General features: G+C 47.2%; 1 protein-coding gene across 3 annotated transcripts in view; it reads right to left on the bottom strand.

Moving 5' to 3' along the window:
- Positions 1-12,365, bottom strand: part of SMYD2 (SET and MYND domain containing 2) — a 56,823-nt gene extending 44,458 nt beyond the window's left edge. For all 3 annotated transcript variants that reach the window (XR_003794568.1, XR_003794569.1, XM_029230107.1), the window contains exon 1: positions 12,038-12,365. Coding sequence is in view for 1 of the 3 variants with exons in the window: in XM_029230107.1 (XP_029085940.1) it covers positions 12,038-12,210 (173 nt within the window). In the remaining 2 variants the exon portion in view is untranslated. The remainder of the gene's footprint in view (positions 1-12,037) is intronic.
- Between the last annotated feature and the right edge of the window lie 313 nt (positions 12,366-12,678).

Below are 12,678 nucleotides of genomic sequence, written 5' to 3'. Positions count from 1 at the left end.
AGGGCCGGAGAGACCTAAACTCAGAAGCTTGCGGGCTGCCGGCCCGTCTCGGCCTCCGCACACGGCCGTGGGCAAGTCGAGTTCGAACACTTGCTGAATTAAGAGCCCGCCTAAAACGTGATCTGGCCCTCAGTTTCCTCACCTGTGACATGGGTACAGTGTTGCCAGGGGAACAGGGTTGCCTCGGGCCTAGGTGAAGCAGGGTGCATGGAATGCCCTGCCAAGTAAGAAGCGGGGCGAAGGCCTGGCGGGACGCAGTGGCCCGGGGAAGCGGGCACCCCATTCATCTGCCCAGAAAGCTGGCCATGGATCACGTGCCGAGCAGAGCAGAGCAGCGCCCCTCTCCTCGGCTGACTTCAGGCACCACCCGTAGAGAGTGGGTGTGCGGTGGGCCTGCACCCTCTGGGTGCGAACCACTTGACTTTTGCTGTCTTCCTAGATCTTTCCAGCAGCCGTCTGGGGTCAGTGCTGTAGACAGGGAGACTCTGCTGAGGCCGCACAGCCTGGAGCGAAGGAGCCAGGGTTGGACCCAGGTGTCAACCTGCTCAACCCGCAGGCCTTCCAGCAGGTGGCTCCTGTACCCCCAAGGGGGCCTGTGCCGCGCCTCCAGAAGGGACTCGGCCCTCGTCCATGAGACCCACCCATCACTCGTGTCCCCTCTGTTTCCATCATCAGCCCCAGTGTCTGGAAGACCTTAACAGGTTATGATGCTGGAACCACGGGCTCAGAGTTGTGAGTTTCACCATACAGGGCAGGGCCTGCCCCTGGGCAGTCTAGGCATGGCCACGTAGGGATCCTTTTCCCCAGAACCTAAGCCACCCACCGCCCGTTAGGATGTCTGGCCCTCAAAAGGAGGGGCTCTCTGACACACGAGATCATCACAACAGACCTGCCTCACTTTCTTTGTTAACAGACTATATTAAGAAAAAAAAAACAAAAACAAAAACACAGTTTTAGGGACTTCCCCGGCAGTCCAGTGATTAAGACTCTGAGCTTCCACTGCAGGGGGCACGGGTTTGATCCCTGGTCGAGAACGAAGATCCCGCGCGCCCTGCAACGTGGCAAGCAATCAATCGGTTTTAGATTTACTGAAAAGTTAAGAGTATGGAGTGCCCTCATTACAGCCCCCCACATTCACACACACCCAGGCAAACACACAATTTCCTTTATTGTTAACATCTTACATTAGCTGTACATTTGCTACAATTGATGAAGTGATATTGATACATTATTAACTAGAGTAGTTTGTTCAGAGTTTCTTAGTTTTTCCCCCATGTGTTTCTTCTGTGTCAGGATCCCATCAAGGATGCTACATCACATGTAACTGTCCACCTCACTTTTTCATTCTCAAGGTGCAGTATTGGGAGAGGAGGTTAAAGAAGCACATAATTGCTTAACTTGTTCTCGGCTTTAAGTCTGAGAAAATGCTAGGGAGGAGGCTGCCGCTGGGGGCTGCGTTTTGGTGTTGTGTCTGGCAGGTGCCAGCCGAGTGGGGCACCGGGTCCTGGGGAAAGGCAGGGCCCTGAGGAGGGGCTTCCCTCCAGAGCGACCCTTCTCAGAGCGGCCCCTCGGGTTGGGGTGATGGGAAGTTATGTTTAGAGGATAGAAAATTTCTGTCTGGGGTGATGAAAACATTCTGGACATGAAGAGTGGTGATGGTTACACAAATTTACTTAATACCACAGATTGTAAAGCATTAAAAATGCTTAAGTTTTATGTATATTTTGCCACAGTTTTTTTTAAAGCTGAAAAAATAAATATGCAATTTAAAGAAGAAAAAAAAAGGAAAGAAACAACCAATGAGTCCTCTCATATAGGAACTGACAATAAGCAACAGCCACCATTTCTTCCAATGGGACAATAAATGACAGATGTTATCAACAGTACTTTGTAACGAGCACAATACTAGATCCTCCTATGACTGCCGTTGCCCTAAGTTCTACAACACCTAGGTGATTAAATATCAAGGAAAAGGACAAAATCAAAGTCATACAAATGTAACTATTTAAAAGCTTAAAATGTTCCTAACAACACCCCTCACTTCAACATTCTGGCCACAGAGTAGAAACAGACCATGTAAAAATACCTTTATAACCTAATGATAAGCCTGAGTTCCAGAATATGGTCAGGCCCTCTGCCGCCAAACGTGAGTATTGACTCCTGGCCCCAGAAACATGCGACCTGCTCTAAATCTTGCAAGAAAGTGCACCTTAATTGGTTACAGAAGAAATTTAAGAGGTGACACTCTCATCCTCTTCGTTTCATTTTCCTACAGTCAAACAATAAAAAATCGAATTGTCAATCTACTTAGGTGAATTACCCCGATTTTGGACTGGACCTTGATAACTCCAACTTATATATCGTTTGAACAGATACAAATAAAGAGTAAAATAAACATAAAGTACTAACTAAATAAAATGAAGAGATTGTGGGCTGAAGTACTGAAGAGGAAGCTTCATAAAAAGAGATGCTGCAATGTGGGGAGTTCCCTGCGGTCCAGTGGTTACGACTTGGCGTTTTCATTGCTGTGGCCCAGGTTCAATCCCTGGTCAGGGAACTAAGATCCTGCAAGCCTCGTGGTGTGGCCCGAAAAAGAAAAAAAAAAAAAGAGATGCAATTTGAGCTGGGTCTCTGTTCAGGATGAACAGACTTAGAGTAGAAGCCCTACCAGGGAAGAAGTCAGAGGGTAAGTAGGGGAATAATGCACAGAGGAGCATTCCTGGTTCAAGTGGACATTGGGAAGAATGAGGAGTGACACAGCACCTTTGTGAGGTACTGGAAAGACCACTCAGATTTTGTTTAGGGTTTAAATGAAAAAGTAGCGAGGGATAACGCTAGACAGGGTGGGAAGAGCACTGAATACGGAGGACTTGAGCAGTCAAGATTTTGTCCTGAAGAAAATAGGGATCAATGAAGGGTTCTGTGGTTATTTATAAGGATTAATTTCCAAGAACAAGCAGAGCTGTATATATATTGGTACGTGATGTACATATATAGATAGGTGATGAGGCCTGTCCAAAGAACCGCTAGTAAAATAAGTTGCAGAAATGAGACTATTCATTTAATAAATATTTACTGAGGTTATGGGGTGCCAGGCCTCAGGCTAAGTGCTAGGCTACAAAGTTGAGTAAGACCTGGTTCCTGAGTCAAGGAGCGAGTGTATGAAGGAAGTATGCACAAGGTGCTATGGGTGCAAGGACACGCGAGTGTGTGTGTGTGTGTGTGTACCACTATAAGCAGTTTGGAGCTGCTGAAATGAAACTAACACTGCAGAGCAAGGTGGACCCAAACATCACCCCAGATGCCCAGCCCTCGGAGCGTGCCAGCAGGCAGCACTGACCCTACAGTGGAGTTCTACCAGGGCCACTCTCTGAAGATGCACAGAAAGAGAAGGTGGCAGTGGGCTGCTTTCCCCCTCTGTGCCTAGAAAATATTTAGCAGTTAGGTGCCTTGAAAGGCCTGAACATGTGCCGAAATCAATTAAATATTGAGTGAAATAGGTAGACTGTTTCTAAATCTCTACTACTTTGGGAGCCTGAAAGTTTTTAAGGTGAAAAAACCCTAAAGGTTTTTTTTTTTTTAAGTAGTATTTAGAAATATTTATTCAGGTGTATGAGTAGACTAAATTTCATCAACTTCTAAAAAATGTCTACCCAAAGTGCTGCTGTTTTAACACAAGGCAGGGATGCCACAATTTTATTAGACCAAACTATTATCTGATCAAAGCCCTCCCTTAGTTTGCATAAGTCATGAACCAGCGTGTGTGATTAAACTTCTTTGTTAAGAGCTTTCTTTATGACATACTTTATCAGGGTTCCATAAAAGGAAAACACTCAACCCAAAACCTTATGCCTTTAACAAAAAAATCTGCTAAAATGACAAAGTTCAATGCACTACAGTGTCAACTAAAAACTGTCACTTGCCATCTGCCTCTACAAGGATGAGGTCACTAGCCACTGCGGTCGGTGACCTTCGACACCCCCGAAAGGAGTTCAGGGTGGAGATCAGGAACGAGGCGCTCTGTGCTCTGGAAAGAACTGGCAGAACAGGCCTTCAGATAGTTAGAAATTTTCAGAAGATTTTATGAGCCCAATTTCTGACACCTTCTCATATCCAGAAAAGCACTGAAATAATTAACAGAGACATCTGCTCGTCGTGACTAGCAGCAACCTTCCTGAGACTGGCAGGAACCTTTTGCCAAAATGTGTGCTTGACTCCATGTACGCCCCTTCACCAAAATCGCATATACACTGACCTCGTCACACCCCACCTGCTAAGAGCAGTCCCTCAGAGCTCTCTGAGAGGCTGTGTCCCGGGCTACAGTCCTCATTTTGCCCCAAATAAAACTTAACTCACAACTCTCGTGTTGTGCTTTTCTTCAGTCGACAACGGGTTTATAAAGATGAATACAACCTACTGGAATATAAGCTCTGTGGAGGGAGGGTGTCCCTTTTCTGCACAGTTGTTTCCTAGGGATTCAGGACTCAGCGAGGGTTCCATAAATATAAATATTTGCTGAATACATTAAAAAAAGGATCCCTGCTCTCAGGGAGTTTACCATCTGCTCATAATTAAATGTCTCTTACTGCTGAGGTTTTAAGAACACGTGACGCTATCACCGTGAACAGCAATCATCACTCTGCTGCAGATTTGTGCAACTGACAGATAAGAGATTTTTCCGATTGCACAAGGGTGTTTCCTGTACAAACACTGCTGTGGTAAGGAAAATCAACAAGATGCGAGCCCAGGGCCCATATCCCTTGAAGAGCCTTTCCTGGTCCTCACAGACTGAAGAGAAAAAGCTCCTCCCGTCCAAGATCTTTTCATTTTGCCACAGATGGCAACATAACTCCTTGCAAGTGCCTGGATATAAAATCCTTGAGATTTTACTTGACTCAGATGAAAAACTGCATCTTGCTGGTCAGCCGGTTTCTTTCCACCTCTCCCCCCAGGACACGCCTATGTCTTCAGGCCTCAGTGTGAAATTCGCTTCTTGGTAAGCGAGTCGCCCTTATTTTTCCTCTCCCCCATGGTGACTGCTGATTCCCGGGGCTCTGAGACGCCTTGTTCGTCATAGTGCACTTGCTGATACACGCCGGTGGCTCAGCTATCACAGGCGAGCGTTTATTTTGGTTTCTAGGGACTATAAACTTGCCAAAGATAAGCACTTATGGATTCTCCTTCTTTAAAAAGCAAACCCAATCCGTGTTAATAACGTACATGCCATATTTCCACTCAGTCATCTGAAACCTTCCACTTTGTCCCTAGATTTTATGTTAATAAATTGGCAGAGGGAGTTCCACAGTATTTTTAAATTTTTGATTGAAGAAAAATCTGAGACACGCAGCTGGATTCTCAGCAAGTGCATGGACTAGAAAGATAAGTTGTTTCCTGAACCCTCAAGACGTTTTGGTATTATTTTCCTGCTAAATTGCATATTTCTGGCCTTCAGAGAAGTCTAGAAGAGATCTGGTTTCCTTCTGTTCTATTGTGTTGGTGTGAACGCCTTTGCAATTGAAAAGGAGGCCTCCGAGGGTGGTAGGAACAGAGTCAGCAGAAGTTACACAAAGTGAGGTGTGTGGCTTTGTGGCTGGTTAGAGCGCCTGTGCTAATGAGGCCAAGGTCATGGGTTCAGCCCCTGAAAAGGCAGTTACTTCAGTCAATTCCCCGCTGGAGGGCTGCACCCCTAAACTACCACAGATTTGCTAGAAATCCAGAGATGCAAGCGTTGGGGATGTGAGTGGGAGAGTGATGGTGGTGTACAGAGGCTTATATTGCGAATCCCTTGAGAGGGGACTGAGAGACCTCTAGTGCCAGAGCTGGCCCCTCTCCAGGGCAAGAGGACTGCTCCAGAAACCACCTAGCCGCCAGGCTGACCAAAGGACGGTGCAAAGTCTGCATCTGGTCAAGTACAATCAGGGTGGCCTGTTCCATGTCTGTCTAGTTCCCTGGAGGTGATCAGGACATATATACTCACAGGTGCAAAGACAAATAGGCAAACCCAGAGAGGGGCTGTCTGTGAGAGAACAGGAAATGGGAATGCAGAATCAATAACAGGAGAAATTCATTTCAGTCAAATTGTCCTTACGCAGATCAGATGAAAGCATGCCTTGAACTCAGAAATGTGATTACTCCACATCTGACGTTCAGAAAACAAGGTGTGTGTATGGGTGGGAGTGACCTCAGTTATTACTGATGACTCCAATTACATAAGGGATATTTGTAATTATTGATTGCCTCCTTGGGAAGCAGAAATAAAGTGGCTTACAATTGTAATTATTTCATATTTTCTTTATATTGACAAGAAAAAGAAAGGGGATAATAAACCTCAGGCAAAAGAGGTACGTCTCAAACACCAAAATCAAGTAGAAACTTTCTTTGCATTTTGCTATTTCAAATTCTATAACAGACAACGTCACTGTCCCAGGTTCTCACCCGTTCTGAGTTCTCCTGAAGACCAGTTGCTGCCAAACTACAGCCCTGAGCCCTGGATCTCCCCAAAGAAATTTAAGACATTTCTGAGGATCTTTAAAAGAATCTTCTGACAGAGAGTGTGCCATACGCTTGTCCTACAGGAATACCATCCTGGGGCCTCTTAGCACAGCTGCACCATGAATTCTGTTTCCAAACCATGCCCATTTAACCTTGCACAGAGTAGAGTTCTGAAGACTGGGTATGTTTAAGGAAAAAAAAAGGACAGGGAGTTTATACTCTCACGCTGCCCTACCAGAGGGCACAGAAACAAACTCTTTATACGTAGCTATAAACACTAAGATGGTAAACTCGTCTTAAATAACTCGAGCATATTGAAAAATGTCCCAAACCCACAAAAGGACCAAAGCCTTGTATTTCTTTTTACATTTTATCAGGTAATAGTGGATAATACAGAAGAATATATGTAGCTCTTATGCAAATTCCAAAGCATTGGAATAAAAAACCTCTGAACCCAAAGCAGCACAAGACACAAGACAGCTGAATCAATTTATTTGTTGAACTGTTAGAAACAATGCGTTAATCTGTTGAATTATCTCTTGGGGGAAGGGGAAGCAAAAGAAGAGAGGGGATAAAAATTGCATTCACTTGAGAAATCAGAAGTGAATTAAGCCCTGGTGTCCAGGTGTGAACCACACAGTAGATTCAGGTCAAAAGGGGCAGGGAAGGAAAACAACACTCAGAATAGGAAGACATGGTTCCCTCCACAAAGGACACAGAGGCTGGCCCTAGGACGAGCTCAATCAATATCTGACCCCAAAAATGTGAAATTCAAGGAAACAACCTTTCCAGCCCTCAGTTACTTCCTACATAAAATGGGATAAGGTCTTCTCTACACAGGCCATCCTTGGGAGGATCAAAATAAGAATGTATCTGGAATGCTTTGTGAGCTGCAAAGCGCAACACGATTTAAAGGAACGTCATTTTATATGGGATCTTCACATTTTTGTGAGAGGATTTTGTGCAATTGCTTTTGGGAGGGAAAGGTGTTAGATGGTGGTTTTAACTCACCAGGGTTTGAATTTCACTTCAGGATATCCTGCTGCCATTCTGTCTCTTTCATCTCAAATCGTTTCCAAATGTGCAGCTTGGTCACTGAGCCCTGATAAGCTATAACAGAAACTATGCTCCCGCGTATGAAAAATGTGCGTGTTCTGGCGCTCGGCACATCTGAAGTCCTGCAGGACGGCTCCTTGCCACAGCTGAAAGAATCATGCTGGAAGCGAAGAGCAGAGAGGAGCCATGGTATCCTTGCTAGGTGGAAAATTCTTGTTTCCTCCATTTCTCTTTTCAAATATTTGTTTAATCCCACGGTAAAAGAGTATTAAAGTATCTAAGCACTTTGGAGATACACGAGCCTCATTTTTTTCAAAAAGCTTTATCTGTGTAGGCTAATCATATCAGTTCTGTCAGGTTTTGAAAAATACTGAAAATTGATTCCAGACGCCCATTATTATGCTGGGGGACCCAAGGTTGAGAACTGCCACTTTTAACTCTGGGTCAACATGCCATCTGAATGATGACTCCATTGGCCAACAAGATACAGTATCTCCTTCCCAGTTTTCCCGACCCCAATGCCACCACCATAAAAAAATGTCCCTGAAGTGAGACTATGTTATCACACTATTTAACATTTAGCCAAGAGAGCTTATCAAACACGTCCCTACAAGCAAGACACGGGGCCAGTTCTGACAGCTCCCGAAGTGTCCGGGCCGTGCTACGCACTTGACTTCATTGTCTCAGGGCCAGCTCAGTAGGTGGGTGTTAATGTGCACAGTTTACAGATACAGGAACCCGGGAGTTCAGACAGGTTAAATAATTTGCCTCAAGACAAACCATCGGGAAGGGATGAAGCCAGAATTCAAACCCAGTCAATCTGGCACCGAAGTCCCTCCTTTGTAGTCTCTAAATAAACAAAAAACTTGAAATACTGAAATGTTGAAAATGGCAACCCAATACCTCATTATCTACTATACAGATGGCTTAACTTTATACTCTTTCATGTAACTTTTTTAGAGGAAATCTGTTGTCTGTGTATTTTAATCTTCCTACCCATTTCTTAAAAATACATGTAAAAAGATGGAGGGAATCCTTTATTGGAGCATATGTGTCCAATTTTTCATTCAGAGAACAAGATAATTTGAGAACAATCTGAAGCCATTTCTCTCCTCAGAGACTCTCCAAGTCTCAGAGAATGTTCTCGGAATAAGCAGAATCACAGCAGCCCTGGGGATGACACCCCCTTCTGAGAGCAGCTTCAGGCCCAGGGCTCTTTCAGAGAACCTTAAGAACAGGATCAAGGGTTCACATCTCTTAATACTGATTAAGATCAACTAAAGATGACTTCAGTTTGGTAAAACAGTGGGGAAGAGATGAATGCTGCTACAGAAAAAAAATCGGGGGGACATTACACCTGTATAACTGCCGAAATAGGCCATCTCAATCACAGTATTTTGATCGTGCAAACACTTTAATATTTAAGTCAACCACTCTGACTGAGCCAGACAGAATACAAATTTCCTGAAACCAGGTTCCAACAGCTCTAGTCCAAGGAGGTGAAGTGGGCCTTCCTACTTTGCCCCGATACGCTGAACAAACAGACAAAAAAGACAATATTCCTGCCTTTAAATGACCCATGAGTCAAGAGAATGAAAGATCAAGAGGGGTACATCCGCCCTCCTGAGGAACTGCACACACAATGAATATTCAGATGGAACCCAGGGTTACAGATTTTTTCCTTTCTGAGACAAATACTAGCAAGTGTTAAGAGATGTCAAATACCCAGTGAAATATAATGTAAAAAATGTGCCACAAAATGCTGGCCAGGCCAACACGTGTGTGTGTGTGTGTGTGTGTGTGTGTGCATAAAACGCATCTGAGAGGTCTGATGAGGACAGCTCCCAACTGGAAGACATTTATATTTTTAGGGGCTGCCTTCTAGCAGCTGAGGCAAGATACACATCTTCCCAAGTGTCACCCTGAGTAAATGTGACACAAATACAAACTTTTGTCTGTACTGCCCTGACAGTAAGAATCCCACTCCACTGTGACTTAAGAGAATTCCCATTATTTTTCAACTTATAGAACATAGTTATTCCTGAAAAAAATCACTTATTTCCCTTCAAAATAAGTCAAACCCTGATACAATTAATATGATAGGGAAGATCTGTAGTGGCTCATTTGTCTTAAGCAACGTTATTTACCTTCAACTTCTGGTACAAGAAACGATAAGGTGTAGTTTTCTTTTTATGGGAGGGGAGGGGAAGTCGTGGATTTTGCCCTGTATGCTTCAGTATTTGAGAATTCTGCTCCTACCCCCTGGGGGAATCGTGGGGACATATATGCTTTCCTCTAGTACAGTTGGACAGAACAATTTGTCCTCGGTCTATACAGACAGTTGACAGAGGAAATGGTGTTAAATCTATGAGAATGATCTAGCCACTAATTCCAAACTAATCGCATTTAATGGAAACCAGAGTGGAGTACAAATATATCTCTAATTTCACAGGTATCATGATGTCATCATTTCTTGTGTGTTATTTTAGTTGATTTCAAATGAGTCCTTGGGGAAAGAGGAAAGGAGCTGTGGATATTGACAGAAGTTCACCTAAGCCAGAGAAAAGCTGGGGGAGGTGCAGCAGTCCCACCCCAATGCAGGGAGGGGGTAGCCCTGGTGAGGGATCTAAGGCAACAGTGACACTGATGAATGTCATTCAGAAAAAGGGAAAACAAAGGCAAACACTGTCCCATATGGCAAGGTGATTTGCCAAGTTGCACCTTGACTGTACCTTCCTGTTCTAAGGTCGGGGGTGAGTGTAGTAGATAGAGTGTGGAGGCTCACAGCAAAAGAGAAGAATCTCTCAGCTCTGCTTCTCCACTGAGAACCCAGCTGGATTTGATCTTTAATTCACTGGAGGAGTGGTCAGGCAACTACCATCTGAGCACCTACTATGCGTCTGGTACCGCAGTCTTCTCTCCCACGCTGGACCCCAGGAATCACCAGGATCCCTGATGGAGGGAGGCCCCTTCTGTGCTGGGTGACCTTGCTTTGCTCCTGCCACTCCAGACACCCACACTGCTTCAGACTCTGAGCCACAGCAAGGCTCAGAAGATCAAGGGACCAGACACAGCAGCCTTTTTAACTTTGGGAAAACCCAATGCTCACTTCACTCAAACGTCGCAAAGTGGTGCCATGACCCTTTAGCTCTTGGCTCACCAATTCAAAGAGCCACATCACATACAGCCCTTAAGCTGCCCACGGCATGATTCTGTGTCTAGTTCCTTTCCAGGTCCCCCCAAGCGGAAGACAGCTCTGGCAGGGAGTCTGGACAAGACTACTATAGTATTTAGCTTTTGTCCCTTCTTTTGCTCTGTCTTACCGTGGAATGAGAGGAACACGTCTCGGAGATTGAGTACTTCAGCATGTGTTGGACTTGAGACCTGTATTCCAAAGGTACCCGCAGGACCTCAGGTGGGCTTAATCTAGCCCAGGAATCTCCACTTCAAAGATGAAGAAACTGAGGTTCAAAGAAAGTAAAGCAGGGTCCTAGAAGGCCCTGTACAAACTTAACTCCAATGCCATGCTTCCTGCCTCAGTAATTTTATTGAGCACTTAACTAGGTAGGAAATGGGCAGAACTGAAGACACCAGACTTCATTTTCTTAACTATGGGTGTGACTAGACATACACAGTGACACTTCCTCTTTCGGCATTAGTTTTCTCCCCTGTAAAATGGAAAGAGTGTTGCATTCATGATTTCTAACACGACTTTCAGGTCTGAAACTATCATAAGGCTTGAAGATATAATTATGTGTTGGTGTATGTGAAGATATACACATATACACACATACATGACATGCTACAATTAAATACCCATTCCAGCCATACGTTCTGCCTCATCCCCCCAGCAGCCATGTTTTCCCAGTCCCAAACCAGGGCTAGATACGTCCCACCAGTGCAGCCCCTCTGAACCACGGGTGTGTGGTCAGTACTCCTCTGGCTTCTCTCCGAATACCAAGTGCAGAGGGTGACAAGAAAGAAGAGGGGCCATGTACTTTACATGAAATATTAAGTGTCATTAAGTTCCTTGGAGGAAACACGGCAAGTCTGCGGCAGAAGAGACTGTGGGGCACAGAACACATCGCAGGAAGCACAAGTTAAAGGTGACAGGCTGTGGCTGCGCGAACCTGGGGCCGCGCTGGCAACGCACCGAGTGGGCAGTGCGTGCCAGCGCTGGGAGGAAGCCTGGCTCCAAGCCCACATGTTAGGGCAGGACCCTGCACCTCGCCAGTTTGCACATCCCGCGGGAGCGACTCGGAAAACATGCCGTGCAGGACGTGCGGCGAGAACTTGGCTGGTCTTTCCTAACGCACGTGGCACAGCCGGTCCGGGGTTCAAGGGCGCAGCCCGCCCCCTCCCCCGCGAGCCGCCGGCGCTAGGACCCCGCGGTCCGCACGCACTTCCTCCCGCCGCGGTCCGCCAGCCCGTCAGTGCGGCGCCCCAGGCTCCCGCCCGCCGCCGCCGCGGCCGGCCCGCACCGCCCTACCTGGCGAAGCAAAACTCGCAGTGGTTGCCCCGTTCGTTGATCGTGAGCACGTAGGCGTAGGCCGGGCAGGAGAAGAGCAAGTCCCCCACCTGGAAGGGCTGCAGGGCCCGCAGCCCCCGGCCCTTGCCGGGGCTGCAGAAGCGCTCCAGACCGCCGTCGCCCTCGGCCCTCATGCCGGCGGCAGGGCTGGCGCGGAGGGTCCCCGGCGCCGGCGGAGCCCCCAGCTACGGCTCCCCGCGAGTTGTTATTGGAGAAGCGTCACCCAGAGCCGCGGGGGGGCGGGGTGGGAAGCTGCCCGGCGGACGAGGCGGCAGCCACCGCTCCCCGGAAGGGACGGCGGCCCCGCCCGGCCCTCGCGCGCCCCCGGGAGGCGGGGGACCTGCCCGGCGGCCCCGCCCCGCGTGCGGGACCCTCGGCTGCCGCCCCGCACGCGCCCGGGGCCGCTTCCGGTGTGGCAGCTGCCAGGATCTGCATCCCAGGCGGCTCCTGGAAGGAGGGCGGGAGGCGTCTGCGCCTCCGCGGCGTCTCCACGGAGAGCGCTGGACGCTGCCGGCTTTCCGGTGGGCGGGATGGGGTCGCCCGGGGGTCAGGTATCCAACGCTTCCCGGAGAAGCCCGTAGCGTGACCCGCGCGTGGTTAAT

Source organism: Monodon monoceros, unplaced genomic scaffold, assembly GCF_005190385.1.
Source record: "Monodon monoceros isolate NGI ecotype Baffin Bay Population unplaced genomic scaffold, NGI_Narwhal_1 Super_Scaffold_18, whole genome shotgun sequence".
In the NCBI taxonomy this organism is placed as follows: Eukaryota; Metazoa; Chordata; class Mammalia; order Artiodactyla; family Monodontidae; genus Monodon; species Monodon monoceros.
This window is presented reverse-complemented; position numbering and strand designations above follow the sequence as displayed.